The sequence below is a fragment of the Orcinus orca genome, chromosome X (assembly GCF_937001465.1).
Source record: "Orcinus orca chromosome X, mOrcOrc1.1, whole genome shotgun sequence".
NCBI classification, from domain to species: Eukaryota; Metazoa; Chordata; class Mammalia; order Artiodactyla; family Delphinidae; genus Orcinus; species Orcinus orca.
This window is the reverse complement of record NC_064580.1, coordinates 53,932,150-53,955,111: the sequence shown is the minus strand read 5'-3', so window position 1 is coordinate 53,955,111 and position 22,962 is coordinate 53,932,150. Positions and strand designations below refer to the sequence as shown.

Genomic DNA, 22,962 nt, shown 5'->3' with positions numbered 1-22,962 from the left:
ATTCATTTTTAACATGTATTAGGCTAATTAGGCCTCCTGCATTAAGGTGACTGAACTGCTCCTCTTGAGTGTATATTCCAGATTAGGGCATTTTAGATGTTAACTAAATGCCCCTAGAGTATAGATTAAAATTAATGTGCATGTGTATATCATGCACTCTTTATGAAAGTCTTTTAAAGTAAATTATAGAAAATATAACAGGGTCTAAAACCATGACCACTTGCACGATTTAGAATCATACTAAACTATACTCTTTGGCTTGAAATAAGTTGTTTTCCTTTCCAAAGGGAATATAGCTGGTAGAGATACTTTTTATGCTGCTTTCCAACTGTGGGATTTAGGCTTTAGCTTTGTGGTTTACAAAGTACTATCTGGTCTCTTACTCATGGTCCTGCCTTTCTGGCATAAAAATACCAAACAGCCAGGCATTGAAAGTTCATGAGAAGACACTAGAATTTCTGGTTTTGACTCACTTATAAGGGAGGAGAATTATACCTTAAAACACCTGTATGTTCAAGTTGGTAGAAACTGCCTCTAGAAAAATGGGCCTACCATTTGAGCCCTGGTGCAAATGTATTCTCCTATCTGAAGTGTTAACGATTGAAATGGTCCAGAGGCAAGGAAGGATAATCAGAAAGACACTGCTTAGTCTTATCCTAGTCTTCTCAGGTTTAGGGTAGAGTGCATATTGATAATTCACTTTAAGTCCCATTGGAGTCAATTTGCTTTCAGTCTATGGGCACTGCTTTGGGACATAATGTGGAATCATTACAGAAATGCTACTGGCTGCTTCTCCCAATAGCAGGCGCCAGCAACTTCTGACCCTGTCTAGGTTGTTAGTGCTATTAGAGGAATTGCCTTAGTGTGCTTTTTGCAAACCCTAGATCAATTTGAAGATTCATACCATTCCCTCTGGTTCCCACACAATATAAAAGCTTCCAGAAATTACTTCCTGACAGCTTATGTTCATCTTTTTAAAAATATTAAGGTTTTTGGTCTGATTATAACAGTAAATCATTTTCATTGTAAGCAATTTTGGGGAAAGAAACACAAAAAATACAAGAAAAAAACTAAAAATCACACATGAACATACTACCCAGAGATAACTTTTGTAAACATTTTGATATATTTCCTTCCCATCTTTTTTTTTCTATGTGTCTAAAAACAACAACAACAAAAAAAAACTAGGGTGGCTGAATCTTTATATCTGTCTCCTTCAACTTCTGCCACTTCTTGATGGATAGATATAATTTTATGTCCTTATTTTTCACTAAAAATTATATCATTATCATTTCTCTAAATCATTTACTATTTTAATTATTATGTTTTATGGTTGTCATATGGATTTACCATAATTTTTTATGTTTTTTATTTTTTAATTATAAAATAAATACATGGTCATAATAAATGTTTAAACACATATGGAAATGTAATAAAGTTTAGCACTCTTTTTCCTTCTCTGTTGCTCCTAAGCTGTGTGAGATAATCAGTATTAATTAGGTGTGCCTCTTTCTGTACTAATCTTAAGCTCATATAAACATATATACACATAAGACTTTATTTTTATTTAGAAAAATTATATTATACTATACATTATATTATACATATTACTCTGTAACTTGCTTTTTCTTTAACTTGCTTTTTCAACTTGCTTTTTCTTTATACATATTACTCTGTAACTTGCTTTTTCAAACATAATTTATCATAAGTAACTCTCCAGTTGAAGAATACAGAATCTAATATAACTCATTGTATCAGTCAGGGTTCAACAAGAGAAGCATAACCAATAGGAGATATATTATTATTAAGAGATTTATTATAAGGAATTGCCTTATGTGATTGTGAAGCCTGGCTAAGCAACTCCAGGCAGTCAGGAGTCAAAGATCATGGGCAGGCTTGAACTCATGAGCATAGGCCAAAGCTGTCATCTATAGGGCTTGTAAGTCTGAAGCTGTGTGGCAAAATTTCTTCTCTTGGGGGAGACCTCAGCCTTTCTTGTTTTTTTTTTTTTTTAAGTGGCAAAAACACTTACCATGAGCTCTATACTTTTCACAAATTTTTAAGGGCACAATATAGTAATGTTAGCCATAGGCTCATTGTTGTACAACAAGTCTCTAGGACTTATTCATATCTTGTGTAAATGGAACTTTATAGCTATAGAAAAGCAGCTTCCCATTTTCCCCTCCTTCCAGCCTCTAGAATCACCATTCTGCTCTCTGTATCTATGAGTTTGACTAGTTTAGATGCTTCATATTCATACAAATACAGGAGTTGTCCTTCTGTGACGGCATTATTTTAATTAGCAAATGTCCTCCAGATTCATCCATGTTGTCACATATGGCAGAATTCCCTTCCTTTTTAGGGCTGAATAATATTCCTGTATGTGTGTGTGTGTGTGTGTGTGTGTGTGTGTGTGTGTGTGTACAAAAATACATACCACATTTTCTTTATCCCTTTATCCATCCTCAGACATTTAGATTGTTTCCATATCATGGCTATTGGGAATAATGCTGCAATGAAGCTAAGAGTACTGATATCTCTTCAAGATCCTGATTTCAGTTATTTTGGATATATACCAAGAAGTGGGTTACTGGATCATATGTTAGTTCTATTTTTAATTTTATGAGGAACCTCCATAATGTTTTCCATAATGACTAAATCATTTTAATTCCCGACAGTTTACTGTGGTTCCAGTTTCTCCACATTCCTGCCAATACTTATTATCTTTTGTTTCTTTGATAATAGCTCTCTAAACAGGAGTGAGGTGATATTTTATTATGGTTTAGATTTGCATTTCCCTGATGATTAGTGATGTCCTTTTTTATATACCTGTTGGCCATTTATATGACTTATTTGAGTACATGTCTATGCAAGTCCTTTGCCCATTATTTTTAATCAAGTTATTTGTTTTTTTGCTATTGAGTATAGAAGTATCTTATATATTTTGGAAATTAACCCCTTATCGGATATATAGTTTGCAAATATTTTCTCCCATTGCATAGATTGCATTTTTAATCTGTTGTTTCTTTCCTTTGCTGTGCTGAAACATTTTAGTTTGATGTAGTCCTATTTTTCTACTTTTGCTTTGTTGCCTATGCTTTTGGTATCATATCCAAGACATCATTGTCAAGATTTTTCCCTCTTTTCTTCTAGGAGTTTTACAGTTTCAAGTCATACATTTAAGTCTTCAGTGCACTTTGCATTGATTTTCATGTATGGTGTAAGGTAGAAGTTCAATTTCGTTCCTTTTCATGTGGATATCCACTTTTCACAGAACCATTTGTTGAGTAAACTATATTTTCCTCATTGTGTACTCTTGGCAGCCTTGTCAAAGATATGTTGACTGTATATGTGTGGGTTTCTTCTGGGCTCTCCCTCATGTTCAATTGGTCTATATGTCTGTCTTTATGCCAGCACCATACTGTTTTAATTACTGTAGCTTCATAGTATATTTTGAAACAGGAATTGTGATGCCTCCAGCTTTGTTCTTCTCCCTCAAGATTGCTTTAGCTATTATGGGTCTTTTGTGTTTCCACATGAATTCTAGGATTGATTTTTTTGTTTCTTTAAAAAATGCCATTGGGGTTTTGATTGGATTGCATTGAATCTGTAGATGACTTTGGGTGTGAATGGGCATTTAACAACATTAAGCCTTCCACTACAAGAAAAGTAAACTGCAGACCAATATCCCTAACAAAATACATGGGAAAATCCTCAATAAAACACTAGTAAACAAAATTCAACAGTACAATAAAAGGATCATACACCATGACCAAGTGGGATTTATCCCTGGGATACAAGGATTGTTCAATATATATAAATCAATTAATGTGATACACCACACTAACAAAATGAAGGAAAAAAATCACACGATCATCTTTATAGAGGCAGAAAAATCATTTGACACAATTCAACACCCTTTTATGATAAAAACTATCAAGGTATAGAAGGAAATTACCTCAACATAATAAAGGCCATGTATGGAAGGCTCACAGCTAACATCATAGTTAATGGGGAGAAGCTGAAAGCTTTTTCTCTAAGATCAGGTACAAGAAGGATGCCCACTTTCAACACTTCTAGTCAAAATAGTAGTGGAAGTCCTAGCTAGAGCAATTAGGCTTAATTAATTAATTAATGCCTCCAAATCAGGAAGGAAGAAGTAAAATTATTCCTGTTTCCAGATAACATCATCTCATGTATAGAAAACCCTAAAGACTCCACCAAAAGCTCTTACATCTAATAAATGAATTCAGTAAATTAGTAGGATACAAAGTCAACACAAAAAAGAAGTTGTGTTTCTATACACTAACAACAACCTCTCTGAAAAAGAAATTAAGCAAACAATCCCATTTACAGTTGCATCAGAAAGAATATAATACTTAGGAATAAACTTAACCAAGGAGGTAAAAGACTGGTACATGGAAAACTACAAAATATTGCTGAAAGAAATTAAAGAAGACACAAATAAATAGGCATTCTGTGTTCATGGAACAGAAGACAATGTTGATAAAATATCCATTTTACTGAAAGCCATCTGTAGACTCAATATGATCCTATTAAAACTCCAATGACATTTTTTACAGAAATTGAAAAAAAGGACAATCCTAAAATTCACGAGGATCCACAATACACCCATGAGAGAGAAGGACAAAGCTGGAGGCATCACAATTCCTGATTCTAAATATATTACAAAGCTACAGTAATTAAAACAGTATGGTGCTGGCATAAAGACAGACATATAGACTAATGGAATAGGATAGGGAGCTCAGAAATAAACCTACATGTATATATTCAACATATCTTCAACAAGGGTCCCAAGAATACACAATTGGGAAAGGATAGTTTTTCAATGAATGGTGTTGTGAAAACTGGATATCCACATGCAAAAGAATGAAATTGAACTCCTACCTTATACCATACATGAAAATCAGTTCAAAGTGAACTGAAGGCTTAAACATATGATTGGAGACTGTAAAAATACTAGAAGAAAACATTGGAGAAATACTTCTTGACATTGTTCTTTGGCAATGATTTCTTGAATATGACACCAAAAACATGGACAGCAAAGCAAAAATAGACAAGTGGGACTACATACAACGAAAAAGCTTATGCACAGCAAAGGAAAGAAACAACAGAACAAAAAGACAACCTATTAAATGGGAGAAAATATTTGCAAACCATATATCTGATAATTTCCAAAATATATAAGGATCTCCTACAACTCAATTAGCCAAAAACCAAGTAACTCAATTAAAAAATTCACAAAGAACTTGCACAGACATCTTGGTTATTTCATTAATTACTTACTTTTTGCCATTCAATTTTTTTTTCTTCTGAAAGTTTCGTTAAGTCTATATACATTTTCTGTTGTAATCACTTATCTTTGACTCATTTTTTTTCTTTTCTTTGTGTTTTTGCTTTTGGTTGTGAAATATCTTTCCACTTTATACTATATTTTATTCAACCATTCTCCATTTAACAGCCTCTTAACTCATGATCTCACTTTTTTGCCCCTCTATACATTGAAATGCATTGTTGTAAGTCTTTGTCCAAGTTTCTGACCACTTTCCTTTTTTTGCTTTTCAAAACTTTTGATATATCTTGGCAAAATTACTCTTCCAGAAAATTTGTACTAATTTATACATTTAAGAAAGGTCTATGTTTCTCATAACAAAGTCATGTATTTTTTATGTTATAGGCTTTGAAATTTCTGAAAATCAGAAGAGGCAGGCTGCAATGACTGTGAGAAAAGTCCCGAAACAAAAAGGTAAAACTGCCTTTAACTACAAACTCCCTGACTTCACCCACTCTCGTTGTGAGACTGAGAAGCCATAGGCTATGTGCTTGCATATTCCTAGGCTTGTTTCCATGCTAAAGTTCACTTGGGGTGGTGGGAAATGACCAGATACCCAGGTGTCCCTGATGACAGTTGGCAAATGGTCTTAAAAGACTTAAGGTTTAGGAGTGAATAATTTAAGGCAGTCATGTCCAAAGATAGTGCATTGGGTACAGGTAAAAATAGAACCTCTGTTTCCTTTATTTTCACTTAAATAAAAGAGAGAAACTAAACTTTACTAACAATTTTGAAACAGTTGGACAATAGTAAATTTGTAGAATTTATTAATATGTATAAATATATTAGGGTTATGTGCATAACAATTATTTCATTGGTTTGGGAGCATTTGTGAAATCAGGAACCCCAAATCAGAATGGACAACTTCAAACTGAACCTAGACAGAAGATTCAGATAGTTATTCTCTTTTTGAACCATAAAGTATTTAAAAAAGAAAAATACCTTGGGGATCAATCTGAATATGAAATGAAGCTTTATTTTCTCATTTTCCTGAACTAGAAAAAATTAAAATGCTTAATTAAACAAAAGCTAGGAACTATCCCTTCTTTTTTTCGAGAACCTATTCAGTACCAGTCATTCTATATAAGTTCCTTCATTTCATTTTTATGGTACCCCTGAAAAGGCAGGCATTATTAGCCCCATTTTCCAGATGAAGAAACTGAGGATCTTTGGGATAAAGTGACTCTGAACTTAAGTCAGCTTGACTCCAAGTCCTCTGATCTCTCCTCTCCATCTCAGGGTTCTGATGATCCTCCATGATGGGAAAGCACAGCTCACTTTTTTGTCTTGCCTCAATTACTGACAGCTCTTTCTATTACTGACAGCCACTATCATTGTCCCCAGGGTAGGCAATCTTTTTTTTTTTAACATCTTTATTGGGGTATAATTGCTTTACAATGGTGTGTTAGTTTCTGCTTTATAACAAAGTGAATCAGTTATACATATACATATGTTCCCATATCTCTTCCCTCTTGCACCTCCCTCCCTCCCACCCTCCCTATCCCTCCAGATGGTCACAAAGCACCGAGCTGATCTCCCTGTGCTATGTGGCTGCTTCCCACTAGCTATCTACCTTACGTTTGGTAGTGTATATATGTCCATGCCTCTTTCTCGCTTTGTCACAGCTCACCCTTCCCCCTCCCCATATCCTCAAGTCCGTTCTCCAGTAAGTCTGTGTCTTTATTCCTGTCTTACCCCTAGGTTCTTCATGACATTTTTTTTCTTAAATTCCATATATATGTGTTAGCATATGGTATTTGTCTTTCTCTTTCTGACTTACTTCACTCTGTATGACAGACTCTAGGTCTATGCACCTCATTACAAATAGCTCAATTTCATTTCTTTTTATGGCTGAGTAATATTCCATTGTATATATGTGCCACATCTTCTTTATCCATTAATCTGGTGATGGGCACTTAGGTTGTTTCCATCTCTGGGCTATTGTAAATAGAGCTGCAATGAACATTTTGGTACATGACTCTTAATGAGACTTCACTTTCCCTAGGTCCTCCCTTGTGCTCTTTTAAAGGGCTGTTTGGTTCAGAATGAGTCACCATATAAAATGATCAGATTCAAGTTGCCTGAAATTCTAGCAGCCACATAAAGCACCCTTAATTATTCCTAATGAGGTTCCTTTTCATTGAGGAGGCTGAGTGCCTGTGAAGATCTGATTTCCAGTTGAGGAGTGCACCTGGCTTGGGCCTCTGGCTAGACATGGCCTTCCTTCCAACTGTTTGTTGCTTCTTACTCTTGGGAGGCCCTCACTGGCACTTTCCCTCATCATGGAAATATGATTCACTTTAGATAGGGAATTAAAGGCAACCACTTCTAACTTCTTAGGCGTGAAAACATGATAATTTAGAAAGTAATCTGGAGTTCATAACAGTAAGTCTATGATCTGTATGAATAGTAGAATCCTTTGAGAGAATGTGCTTCTTCCTTAGAGATATGAGCCCCAGCCACCTGGACAGTCCTCAGGTTACAAAGTGGTTACTGTCCTACTGGCCCACCTCTGTCTCCTGGAGGCTCTCACCTCCTGAGCTTCTCTCACTCTGAATTCCTCCACTGTCTCTACCACACTAACCTTCATGATGGGATGGTGTTCCTTTACTTCAGCCCAAGTTCCCTCAAGTCTATCTGAGACTGGCTTATCTTTTCACTGAGAAACCATAAAGCAGAGGAACATGCACAAAGCAACGAACTAGAAAACAATCCTACTCGCTCATACCAAACCTTTGTGTCAGGTTCCTTCTCTGCCTTGTCTCAAGGCTATCCCTTGCATGTCTTCTCTTGTCTCCCAATATTTAAACAATGGTTCACCTAAACAGCTTTCCATGTTTAATAGCAATCCTGAAGTCTTCAAAGAAACTTATCTAGTCTCAAACTTCACAGAATTCCTAAAAATTGATTCCCTTATTTCTATTTCGAGTTTTCAAGGCTCTCCTAGTCCAGGGCTGTGGTAACTGATATATTTTGAGACTCAAGGGCACTACACATGTAGAAGTGATTGTACAGCTTAGTAGTACAATAGTTTTATCATATACATAGGAAGAGCAAGAAGGGAGTTCTCTCAGATACCTGAGAAAGCCAGCTTTCTTAATCCTGCCAATAACTCCTTCCTGGAAGTGATGGGGAGCATTGTTGTTAGGATTTCTCTAGTTCAGATTTAATACAGATTCCAACACAATCTGTAATGCCATGGGACCTTATTAACTCAGTCTACTCTTCTAGAGAAGGGGAAGCCTGGCTGGAAGAAAAGCAGAGAGGACAGAGCCTAGCTCCAAGGGAGGCCTTTTCACTTTACATTTGCCTTTTTACACTGCATTGTTTTTAAGAATTGATATATAACTTCTTGAGAGTTGGTTGCTAATTCCTGGTTCATCAACCCATTTCAGTTTGTCATCATGGAGCTCCCTAGGGCCATGAGTACAGTCCCAATCTCCAGAGGCTTTAGGGCCAGCTCAAAGTCAAATGAGTACCCCAGAATAACTAAAATAAACTTGAAATAGAATAAAGTTTGAATAATAAGTCTACCCTGATTTGAAAACTAATTATATAGCTACAATAACCAAGACAGTTTGGTGTTCGTAGAGGGATAGACATGTTAGATCAATGGAACAGAATAGAGAAACCAAAAACAGACCTACACAAATATGCCCAACTGATTTTTCACAAAGGTACAAAAGCAATTCAGTGGAGGAAGGATGCCTTTTAAACAAATGGCACTGAAGCAATTGGGCTTCCACAGGCCGAAAGTAAAAATAGTCTCAACCTAATTTCACACCCTATAAAAATTAACTCAAAATAGATAATGAACTTAAATTTAAAGCTACAAAACTTTTAGAAAACAGTAGAAGATCATCAGGATTTAGGTCTAGGCAAAGAAGTTCTTAGAACTGACACCAAAAGCTTGAACTATAAAATAAAAAATTGATAAAATTAACCTCATCAAAATAGAAAATTTTGCCCCATGAAAGACCATGTAAAGAGGATGAAAAAACAAGCTACAGGCTAGGGAATATATTTGCGAACCACGTATCTGACAAAACATTGGTATCTAGAATATATAAAGAACTCTCAAACCTCAATAGTAAGGGCTTCCCTGGTGGCACAGTCGTTGAGAATCTGCATGCCAATACAAGGGACACGGGTTTGAGCCCTGGTCTGGGAAGATCCCACATGTCGCGGAGCAACTAGGCCCATGAGCCACAACTACTGATCCTGTGCATCTGGAGCTTGTGCTCCACAAGAGAGGCCACGACAGTGAGAGGCCCATGCACCATGATGAAGAGTGGCCCCCACTCGCCGCAACTAGAGAAAGCCCTTGCACAGAAACTAAGACCCAACACAGCCATAAATAAATAAATAAAATTTTAAAAACTCAATAGTAAAAACAAACAAACAAAACTACACACTTCAATTAGAAACTGGGCAAGACAGATAATTCACTGAAAAAATGTTCAACATTATTAATCATTGGAAATATGTAAATTAAAACCACAATGAGATGTCATTACATATCTATTACAAAGGCTAAAATAGAAAAAAATTGTGAAAACACCAAATGTTGGCAAGGGTGCATGGAAACAGAATCATTCATACCTTGCTTGTGAGAATGTAAAACAGTACAGCCACTATTTTATGTAATAGTTTGGTAGTTTCTTAAGACATAAAACATACAACTACCAAATGACCCAGCAATGACACATCTGGGCATTTATCCCAGAGAAACAAAAACTTATTGTCACTTAAAAACTTCTAAACAAATACCCATAGCAGCTTTTTCATAATAGCCCAAACTAGAAACAACGTAGATGTCTTTCAATGGGTGTAATTAAGCAGATTCTGGTACATCTATACCATGGAATATAACACATCAATAAAAAGGAGCCAACTATTGGTACATAAACCAACTTGGGAGAATTTCTAAGGATTCATGCTGATTGAGAAAAGCCAACATCCAAAGGTTACATATGGTATAACTCCATTTATATAACATTCTTCAGATGATATAATTTGGAAATAGGGAACATATTAGTGCTTGCCAGGGGTTAAGGAGGGAGTAGGGAAAGGAAAGAAGTGAGTGTGGTTATAAAAGAATAACACGAGTAATCCTTGTGATGATAGAAATGTTATGACTCTTGACTGTATCCTGTAACAATGTTAATATCCTAGCTGTAATATTGTAATATAGTTTTGCAAAATGCTATCATTGGAGAAATTGAGTAAAGGGTGCAAGGTATATCTCTATATTTTCTCTTACAACTGCATGTGAATCTACAATGATCTCAAAATAAAAAGCTTAATTTAAAAAATAAAATGAGCACTCCCCAAATTCCCTCCCTAATATCTACATATAATTGTTTGGCCTCTGGAACACTTGTATTTTTGACACTTACCACCTTTGAAAACTGACAACATCCTCAAAATGACAAAATAGTTTTCTACTGTCATCTCCCTAAAGAACACAGATTTTCACCAACAGATGAGAGTTTTTTTGTAAAAGTCTGGGAGTCCAGTGGAGAAGTTCCAGACCAAATAATCTATGATTGGATGTATAGATGAGGCCAGTCAATAAAAACTGGAGGAGGTGACAGCAACACAAGACTAGAAGGAATATGAAAAATCAAGGAAACAAGACATCATCAATGGAATGCAATAATTTCCAGAAGCTGACACACAAAGACCAGGAGATCTGTGATTTGCATGATAAACAATTCAAAATCGTTGTTTTAAGGAAGCTCAATGAGCTACAATAGAAACAATTCAACAACATCAGGAAAACATCATGAACAAAATAAGAAATTTAACAGAGTAGAAATCATAAAAAGAACCAAACAAGTTATAGAGCTGAAGAATACAATGTATGAAATGAAAAATACAGTAGACAGCATCAATAGCAGACCTGATGAGCCAGCAGAAAGTATCTGTGAAGTCAAAGAAAGATCATTTGAAATTGACTAGTCAGAGTAGGAAAAAAAAAAAGAATCTAAAAGAGTGAAGTATGCCTGTGTGACTTATAGGATAAAATTAAGATTAACAATCTACAAAATATTGGAGTCCCAGAAGAAGAGAGGGAGAAAGGGGAAGAAAGATCATTTAAATAAATAATGACTAGGACTTCCCAATTCTGGGTAGATATTTGAATATCTAAGTTCATGTGGCTCACTGGTCTCCAAACAATTCAACCCAAAATGGTCTTCTCTAAGATACATTATAATAAAGCTGTCTAAAATCAAAGACAAAAAGAGAAGGTTAAGAGCAGCAAGAGAAAAAAGCGAATCTCATATGCATGGGAACCTGCATAAGGCTATCAGCAGATTTCTCAACAGAAACCTAGCAGGCAAGGAGAGAGTGGAATGATATATTCAAAGTACTGAAAGAAAATAACACCCAACCAAGAATGCTGTACCCAGAAAAGTTGTCTTCAGAAATAAAGGAGAGAAAAAGAATTTTCCAGACCAAAAAAAAAAAAAAAAAAAAAAAAGCTGAAAGAGTTAATCACCACTAGATTTGTCTTACAATAAATGCTGAAGGTTCTTCAAGCTGAAATGAAAGTATGCTAATTAGTAACACGAAAACGTGAAGAAGAAAATATGACAGGGGCAGGAGACAAGATGGCAGAGTAGAATGACTTGAGCTTATCTCCTCTCACAAAAACAACAAAATCAAAATTAACTGCTGAATAACCATCGACAAAAAAGACCCCAACCTACCAAAATATGCACTCTACACCCAAAGACAAAGAGGAAGCCACAACGAGATGGTAGGAGGGGTGCTTCTGCAATATAATCAAATCCTATACCCACCAACTGGGCAACCCACAAACTGGAAAATTAATATATCACAGAGGTTCTCCTACAGGAGTGAGAGTTCTGAGCCCCACATCAGTCTCCCCAGCCTGGGGGTCTGGCAATGGGAAGAGGAGCACACAAAACATTTGGCTTTGAAGGCCAGTGGGCTTGAGTCTAGGAGTTCCACAGGACTGGTGGAAACAGACTACACCCTTGGAGGGAGCACACAAGGTTTCACATGCACTGGTACCCAGGGCAAAGCAGTGACTCCATAGGATCCTGGGTCAGACCTACCTGCGGGCCTTGGAGAGTATCCTAGGGAGGCAGGGGTCGGCTGTGGGTCACTGTGGGGACAAGGACACTGGTGGTGGGGTCTCCAAGGAATATTGATCATCATGAGCTCTCCCAGAGGTCATCATATTGACACCAAGACCTGGACAACAGCCTGTAGGATCCAGCACTTGAATGCCTCAGACCAAACAATGAACATGGTGAGAACACAGCCCCACCCATCAGCAGACAGGCTGCCTAAAGTTGTCCTGAGCCAACAACCACCTATAAACACACCATTTGCCATGGCCTTACCCCCAGAGGGACAAGATCTAGCTCCACCCACCAGTGGGCAGACACCAGTCTCTCCCACCAGGAAGCCTGTATAAGCCACTGGTCCCACCTCACCCAGCAAGGTGCAGACACCAGAAGCAAGAAAAGCTACAATCCTGCAGTGTGAGGAACGGAGACCACAAAGACAGAAATCTAAACAAAATGAGATGGCAGAGAAATATGTTCCAGAGGAAAGAACAAGATAAAACCCCAGAAGAACAGCTAAGTGAAGTGGAGATAGGCAACCTATCTGGAAAAGAATCCAGAGTAATGAGAGTAAAGATGATTCAAGATGTCAGAAAAAAAAAATGGAGCACAGACCAATAGGATACAAGAAATGTTTAATAAAGCGCTAGAAGCTTAAAAGAACAAAGATTAAACAATACAATAACTGCAATGAAAAATGCACTAGAAGGAATCAATAGAAAAAGTGAGGCAGAAGAACAAATAAGTGAGCTGGAAGACAGATTGGGGGAAATTGCTGCTGCAAAACAGAATAAAGAAAAAAAGAATGAAAAGAAATGAGGACAGACTCAGAGACATCTGGGACAACATTAAATGCAAAAACATTTGCATTATAGGGGTCCCAGAAGGAGAAGAGAGAGAGAAAGGTCCTGAGAAAATATTTAAAGAGATAATAGCCAAAAACTTCCCTTACATGGGAAAGGAAACACCCACTCAAGACCAGGAAGTGCAGAGAGTCCCATACAGGATAAAGGAGGGACATACTGAGGCACATATTAATAAAATTGACAAAAAAGGCAGAGAAAATATTAAAAGCAACAAAGGAAAAGCAACAAATAACACACAAGGGAATTTCCGTAAAGTTATCAGCTGATTGTTCAACAATAGCTCTGCAGCCCCAAAGGGAGTGGCACGATATATCTAAAGCCATGAAAGGGAAAAAACACAACAAAGAATACTCTACCAAGCAAAGCTCTCATACAGATTCCATGGTAAAACAAATGCTTTACAAAAAAAAGCTAAGAAAATTCACCACCACCAAACCAGCTGTACAACAAATGCTAAGGGGAATTCTCTAGATGGAAAAGAAAAGACCACAACTAGAAACAAGAAAATTATGAATGGGAAAGTGCAACAGTAAAGGCAAACATACAGTAAAGGTAGGCAAGCATCCACACAAAATATGATAACAAAAACAGCAATAGTGAGAAGAGGAGCATACAAATGCAGGATATTGGAAATCCATTTAAAATTAAGAGACCAGCAACTTTAAAAAACCTTGTATATATGTAGTCTGCTATATCAAAACCTCATGGTAAGCGGAAAGCAAAAATCTAGAACAGATACAAACACACAAAAAAAGAAAAAGCAATCCAAACACAACAATAAACATAGTCATCAAATCACAAGAGAAGAGAACAAAAAGGGAAGGGAAGAAAAAAGGACTACAGAAACTAATCCAAAACAATTAACAAAATAGCAATAAGAACATACAGATCAGTAATTATCTTAAATGTAAATGGATTAAATCCTCAAACAAAAAGCCATAGACTGGCATAATTGATTTAAAAAAGAAAAAGAAGACGTGGTATATATATGCAATGGAATATTACTCAGCCGTAAAAAGGAACAAAATTGGGTCATTTGTAGAGACATGGATGGACCTAGAGACTGTCATACAGAGTGAAGTATGTCAGAAAGAGAAAAACAAATATCATATATTAACACATATATGTGGAATCTAGAAAAATAGTACAGATGAACCAGTTTGCAAGGCAGAAATAGAGACACAGATGTAGAGAACAAATGTGTGGACACCAAGGGGGAATGGGGGTTGCATGAATTGGGAGAATGGGATTGACATATATACACTAATATGTATAAAATAGAAAACTATCAAGAACCTGTTGTATAACAAAGGGAACTCCACTTCGCTGTGCAGTATAAACTAACATGACATTGTAAAACAACTATATCCAAATTAAAAAAAAAAAGACACATATATGCTGTCTACAAGAGACCCACATGAAATCTAGAGACACATACAGACTGAAAATGAGGGGATAGAAAAAGGTATTCCATGCAAATGGAAATCAAAAGAAAGCTGGAGTAGTGATACTCATATCAGACAAAATAGACTTTAAAATAAAGACTGTTACAAGAGACAAAAAGGATACCACATAATGAGCAAAGCATCAATCCAAGAAGAAGATATAACAATTGTAAATATTTATGCACCCAACATAGGAGCACCTCAATATATAAGGCAAATTCTTACAGCCATAAAATGAGAAATTGACAGTAACACAATAATATCGGGGCAATTTAACACCCCATTTTCATCAATGGACAGATCATTCAGACAGAAAATCAATAAGGAAACAAAAGCTTAAATGACACATTAGACAAATGGACTTAATTGATATTTATAGAATATTCCATTTAAAAGGAGAAGATGCACATTCTTCTCAAGTGCACATAGAACATTTTCCAGGACAGATAACATGGTGTACCATACAGTAAGCCTCATTATATTTAAGAAAATTGAAATTATATCAAGCCAGCACTCCAACTGCAATGTTGAGATTAGGAATCAACTACATGAAAAAAAAACTGCAAAAAGCAGAAACATGTGGAGGCTAACTATATGTTACTGAACAACAAATGGATCACTGAAGAAATCAAAGAGGAAATTCAAAACTACCTAGAGACAGACGAAAATGAAAACACGATGATCCAAAATGTATGGGATGCAGCAAAAGCAGTTCTAAGAGTGAAGTTTGTAGCAATGCAGTCTTACCTTAGGAACCAAGAAAAATCACAAATAAACAACAAAAATTTACACCGTAAGCAACTAGAGAAATAAGAACAAACAAAACCCAAAGTTAGTACAAGGAAAGAAATCATAAACATCAGAACAGAAACAAATGCAATAGAGATGATGAAAACAAGAGAAAAGACAGTGAAACTAAAAGCTGGTTCTTTGAAAAGATAAACAACATTGATAAACTTTAAGCCAGCCCCATCAAGAAAAAAAGGGATAGGGCTCAGATCACTAAAATTAGATATGAAAAAGAAGTTACTTTGGACAACACAGAAATACAAAGGATCATAAGAGACTACTACAGGCAACTATATGCCAATAAAATGGACAACCTAGAAGAAATGGACAAATCCTTAGAAAGGTAAAACCTCCCAAGACTGAACCAGGAAGAAATAGAAAATATGAATAGAGCAATCACAAGTACTGAAATTGAAACTTATTTTTAAAAATTCAGGGCTTCCCTGGTGGCACAGTGGTTGAGAGTCCGCCTGCCAATGCAGGGAAACGAGTTCGTGCCCTGGTCCGGGAGGATCCCACATGCTGCGGAGCGGCTGGGTCTGGAGCCTGTGCATCTGGAGCCTGTGCGCTGCAACAGGAGAGGCCACAACAGTGAGAGGCCCGCGTACTGAAAAAAAAAAAAAAAACTTCACACAAAAGTCCAACATCAGATGGCTTCACAGGCAAATTCTGTCAAACATTTAGAGAAGAGTTAACACCTATCCTTCTCAAACTCTTCCAAAATATAGCAAGGGGGGACACTCCCTAACTCATTCTACGAGGCCACCATCACCCTAATACCAAAACCAGATGCAGATACCACAAAAAAATAAAATTATAGGCCAATATCACTGAAGAACATAGATGGAAAAATCCTCAACAAAATACTAGCAAAACAAATCCAACAATATGTTAAAAGGATCAACCACTACAATCAAGTGGGATTTATCCCAGGGATACAAGGATTTTTCGTTATCCCCAAATTAGTCACTGTGATATACCACATTAACAAATTAAAAAGTATAAAAAAATATGATTATCTCAATAGATGCAGAAAGGCTTTTTACAATTCCAACACCCATTTATGATAAAAGCTGTCCAGAAAGTGGTCATAAATGGAACCTACCTCAACATAATAAAGGCCATATACAACAAACCCACAGCTAACATCACACTCAATGGTAAAAGCTGAAAGCATTTCCTCTAAGATCAGGAACAAGAAAAGGATGTCCACTCTCACCACTTTTATTCAAGTTCTGGGAGTCCTAGCCACAGCAACCAGAGAAGAAAAAGAAATGAGCAGGATCTAAACTGGAAAAGAAGTAAAACTGTCACTGTTTTCAGATGACGTGGTACTATACATTGATGATTCTGAAGACATTACCAGAAAACTACTAGAGCATATCAATGAATTTAATAAAGTTGCAGGATACAAAATTAACACTCAGAAATCACTTGTATTTGTGTACACTAACAGCAAAAATCAGAAAGAAAATAAGGAAACAATCCCATTTACCATCTCATCAAAAAGAATAAAATACCTAGGAATAAACCTACCTAACGAGACAAAAGACCTGTACTCTGAAAACTATAAGACTCTGATGAAAGAAATTGAAGGTGACACAGATGGAAAGATATACCATGTTCTTGGTTTGGAAGAATCAATATTGTCAAAATGACTATACTACCCAAGGCAATCTACAGATTCAATGCAATCCCTATTAATTTACCAATAACATTTTTCACAGAACTAGAACAATTTTTTTTAATTTATATGGAAACAAAAGGCTCTGTATAGCCAAAGTAATCCTGAGAAAGAAAAATGGAGCTGGAGGTATCAGGCTCCCTGACTTCAGACTATACTACAAAACTAAAGTTATCAAAAAGACCTACTGTATAGCTCAGGGAAATCTGATCAATACTCTGTAATAATCTAAATGGGAAATGAATCTGCAAAAGGATAGATACATCTGTGTGTATAACTGAATCACTCTGCTGTACACCGGAAACTAACACAAAATTGTTAATCAACTCCGATATAAAACAAAAATTTAAAAAATCATTTCCAAAAATGTATGGTAGTGGCACAAAAACAGAAATATAGATCAGTGGAACAGAATAGAAAGCCCAGAAATAAACCCATGCACCTATGGTCAATTAATCTACGACAAAGGAGGCAAGGAAATACAGTGGACAAAAGACAGTCTCTTCAATGAATGGTGCTGGGGAAACTGGACAGCTACATGTACAAGAATAAAACTAGAACATTCTCTAACACCACACACAAAAATAAACTCAAAGTGGATTAATGACCTAAATGTAAGACCAGATACTATAAAACTCTTTGAGGAAAACATAGGCACAACATTCTTTGACATAAGTTTCAGCAATATCTTTTTGGATCCACCTCCTAGAGTACTGAAAATAAAAACAAAAATAAACAAATGGGACCTAATTAAACTTACAAGCTTTTGCACAGCAAGGAAAACCATAAAAAAAAAAGACAACCCACAGAATGGTAGAAAATATTTGCAAATGAAGCAACTGACAAGGGAATAAACTCCAAATATACAAACAGCTCATGCAGCTCACTATCAAAAAAAATAAACAAACAAACAACCCAATCAAAAAGTGGGCAGAAGATCTAATAGACATCCCTCCAAAGAAGACATATAGATGGCCAAAATCACATGAAAAGATGCTCAACATTGCTAATTATTAGAGAAATGCAAATCAAAACTACAATGAGGTATTACCACAGACCGGTCAGAATGGCCATCATCATAAAGTCTGCAAACAAATGCTGGAGAGGGTGTGGAGTAAAGGGAACCCTCCCACACTGTTGGTGGGAATGTAAATTGGTACAGCCACTATGGAGAACAGTATGGAAGTTCTTTAAAAAACTAAAAATAGAGCTACCATATGATCCAGCAATCCTTCTCCTAGGCATATATCCAGAGAAAACCATAAATCAAAAAGATACATGAAGCACCGAGCTGATCTCCCTGTGCTATTCAGCTGCTTCCCACTAGCTATCTATTTTACATTTGTTAGTAGAGAGGTGGGGGGGAGATGCAAGAGGGAGGAGAGATGGGAATATATGTTTACGTATAGCTGATTCACTTTGTTATAAAGCTGAAATTAACACACCATTGTAAAGTAATTATACTCCAATAAATATGTTAAAAAAATAAAAAAGAAACATTCACCCCAATGTTCATCGCAGTGCTATTTACAATAGCCAGGACATGGAAGGAACCTAAATGTTCATCAATGGATGAATGGATAAAGATGTGGTACATATATACAATGGGATATTACTCAGCCATAAAAAAGAACAAAATAATGCTATTTGAAGCTACATGGATGGACCTAGTGATTGTCATACTGAGTGAAGTAAGTCAGACAGAGTAAGTCATATATCATATGGTATTGATTATATGTGTAATCTAAAAAATGGTACAAATGAACTTATTTACAAAACAAAAATAGAGTCACAGATATAGAAAACAAACTTATGGTTACCAAAGTGGAAAGGGAGAGAGAGATAAATTGGGAGATTGGGACTGACATATACACACTACTATATATAAAATAAATAACTAATAAGAACCTACTGTATAGTACAGGGAACTCTGCTCAATACTCTGTAATGACCTTTATGGGAAAAGAATCTAAAAAAGAGCAGATATATGTATATGTCTAACTGATTCACTTTGCTATACAACAGAAACTAACACAATATTGTAAATCAACTATATTCCAATAAAAGTGAAGTAAGTCAGAAAGAGAAAGACAAATACCGTATGCTAACACATATATATGGAATTTAAGGAAAAAAAAATGTGAAGAACCTAGGGGTAAGACAGGAATAAAGACACAGACCTACTAGAGAATGGACTTGAGGATATGGGGAGGGGGAAGGGTAAGCTGTGACAAAGTGAGAGAGTGGCATGTACATATATACACTACCAAATGTAAAATAGCTAGTGGGAAGCAGCCGCATAGCACAGGGAGATCAGCTTGGTGCTTTGTGACCACCTAGAGGGGTGGGATAGGGAGGATGGGAGGGAGGGAGACACAAGAGGGAAGAGATATGGGAACATATGTGTATGTATAACTGATTCACTTTGTTATTAAAGCAGAAACTAACACACCATTGTAAAGCGATTATACTCCAATAAAGATGTAAAAAAAAAAAAATAAGCCAAAGACCTAAGTAGACATTTTTCAAAGAAAATATTCCAACAGCCAACAGGTACACGAAAAGTACCTCAGCATCATTCATCATCAGGAAATGCAAATCAAAACCACTATGAGATATTACCTCACACCTTTCAGAAAGGCTGTTATCAAAAGACAAGTGCTGGGAAGGATGTAGAGAAAGGAGACCCTTTTATACTGTTGGTGGGAGTGTAAGTTGGTACAGCTGCTATGGAAAACAGTATGGAGGTTCATTAAAAAATTAAAAATAGAGCTACCGTATAATTCAATTCCAGTTCTGGGTATATATCTAAAGAAAAGAAATAACTATCTTGAAGAGCTATCTGTACCCCATATTTGTTACTGCATTATTCATAATAGCCAAGACATAGAAACAACCTAAGTGTCCTTTGACAGATAAATAGATAAAATAAATATATACAAACACACACAATGGAATATTATTCAGCTGTAGAAAGAGGGAAATCTTGTCTTTTCCACATTGTGGACTAACCTGGAAGGTGTTATGCTAAATGAAATAATTCAGACAAAGAAAGACAAATACTGTATGATATCACTCATATGGGGAATCTAATAAAACTGAATTTGTAGAAACAGAGAAGAGATTGATGTTTGCCACATGCAAGGGGTTTTGGGTTGGGGAAATAGGTGAATGTGGTCAAAAGGTAGAGTTTCAGTTATAAAATAAATGAGGTTGAGGAAGTAACATACGGCATGAAGACTAAAGTTAGCAAAACTGTATTGTATATTTGAAAGTTGCTAAGAGAGTAGATTGTAAAAGTTCTCATCAAAAGAAAAAACGTGTAACTATGTGAAGTGATGGATGTTAAGTGACCTTAATGTGCTTATCTTTTTGCAGTATATACATATATCAAATCATTATGTTGTACACCTTAATCTTATACAATGTAATATGTCTATTATTGTCTCAAATTAGGGAAAAATACAAAATCTGAGCAGACAAATAACAAGTGAGAAGGTTGAATCAGTAGTCAAACCTCCCAACAAAGGAAAGCCCAGGAACAGATAGATGGTTTCACTGGTGAATTACATGAAACATTTTAAAAAGAATTAACAACAGTCCTTCTCAAACTAGTCAAAAACCTAAAAGGAACACTCTCAAACTCATTTTATGAAGCTAGCATTTCCCCAATACCAAAGCTGGATAAAGATATTACTAGATATCCTTGATGAATATAGATGTAAAAATTCTCAACAAAATACTAGCAAACCAAATTCAACAGCACATAAAAGGATCATGCATCATCATCAAGTGGGATTCATCTCTAGGATGCAGGCATGGTCTACATATGCAAATCAATAAATGTGACACACCACATTTATAGAATGAAAGATAAAAATCACATGATCACCTCAATAGATGCAGAAAAAGCATTTTACAAAATTCAACATCTTTCGTGATAAAAATTCTCAATAAATTGGGTATACAAAGAACATATCTCAATATAATCAATGCCTTTTATGACAAGCTCACCGCTAATAACAATACTCAGAGGTGAAAGTTTGAAAGCTTTTCCTCTAAGTTCAGGAATAAGACAAGGATTCCAAACCTCACCACTCCTATTCAGCATAGCTCTTGAAGTCCTAGCCAGAGCAGTCAGGCAATAAAAAGCAATTAAAGTCAGAAAGTGAGAAGTCAAATTGTCTCTGTTTACAGATGATATGATTTCATACATAGAAAACTCTAAAGACTATCCCAAGAAATAATAATATTAGAATAATAAAGGAATTCAGTAATGTTTCAGGATACAAAATCAGTGTACAGAAATCAGTTGTGTTTCACTAACAACAAACATCCAAAGGAGAAATTAAGGACATGATCCCCTTTGCAATAGCACAAAATAGTAAAGTACTTAGGAATAGGTTTAACCAAGAAGGTTAAAGATCTGCACATTGAAATCTAGTAGACATTTATGAAAGAAATTGAAGAAGACACAAATAAATGGAAAGATATTCCATATTCATGGATGATAAGAATTAATATTGTGAAAATGTCCTTACTATATAAAGCCATCTGTATACTTGCTGTAATCCTTATCTCAAATTCCATGGCATTTTTCATAGAAGGAGACAAAACACTCCTAAAATTCATATGGAACCACAAAAGACCCCAATTTACCAAAGCAGTTCTGTTAAAGAAGAACAAAGCTGGGGCAATCATGCATCCCAATTTCAAACTATATTACAAAGCTATAATAATCAAAAAAGTATGGTACTAGCATAAAAAACAGCATATAGATCAATGGAACAGAATCAAGAGCCCAATTATAAACCCACACTTATGGTCAACTAATATTTGTCAGGAGGCCAAGAATATTTAGTGGGGGAAAGATAGTCTCTTTTATTAATGGTATTGGGAAAATTGAATGTTTACATGCAAAGGACTGTATTGGACTCCTATATAACACCACTCACAAAAATTAACTCAAAACTGATTAAAGACTTAAGTGTAAGACCCACATCTATAAAATTCCTAGAAGAAAACAGGGTTTTCCCTGTTTTCCCTGTACTCCTCAACATTGATCTTGGCAATGAGTTTTTGAATATGACACCTAAATCAAAAATGAGCAAGTGGGACTACATCAAACTAGAAAGCTTCTGCATAGCAAAAGACAATCAACAAAATGAAAAGGCTACCTATGCAATGGGAGAAACTTTTTTATAAACCATACACCCAAAAAAGACACACGCACACGCACACACACACATACACACTGTGGAATACTATTCAACCATAAAAAGAAGGAAATCCTGCCATTTATGGAAATATGGATGATCTTTAGGGAGTTATGCTGTGTGAAATGTCAGACAGAAAAATACAAATACAATATGTCATTTATATAAGCAATCTGAAAAAGGCAAAATTATAGAAACAGAAAGTAGGTTGCCAGGGGTTGGGTTTGGGGAAAGTGGGGTGATGTTGGTCAAAGGGCACAAGCTTCTAGTTATATGATGAATTAGTTTTGGAGATATAATGTACAGTATGGTTAATGTAGTTAACAATACGCTATTGTATACTTAAGGTAATTGTGTGAGGTGATGGATGTGCTAACTAACCTTATTGTGGTAATTATTTCACAATATATATGTATAATGAATTATCACATTGCATACCTTAAACTTACACAACATTGTATGTCAGTTACATCTCAATAAAGCTGGAAAACAATAACAAGAACAAA

General features: G+C 35.8%; 1 protein-coding gene across 7 annotated transcripts in view; it reads left to right on the top strand.

The window, feature by feature from the left end:
* Window positions 1-22,962, top strand: part of ARHGEF9 (Cdc42 guanine nucleotide exchange factor 9) — a 228,522-nt gene that overhangs the window by 194,381 nt on the left and 11,179 nt on the right. For 6 of the 7 annotated variants that reach the window (XM_049704605.1, XM_033414768.2, XM_033414772.2 and 3 more), the window contains exon 9: window positions 5,699-5,767. In XM_049704605.1, coding sequence (XP_049560562.1) covers window positions 5,699-5,767 — 69 coding nt within the window. Of the gene's footprint in view, window positions 1-5,698; window positions 5,768-6,592; window positions 6,699-22,962 lie in introns of all 7 variants that reach the window. The other variant, XR_007474746.1, reaches the window with a different exon arrangement.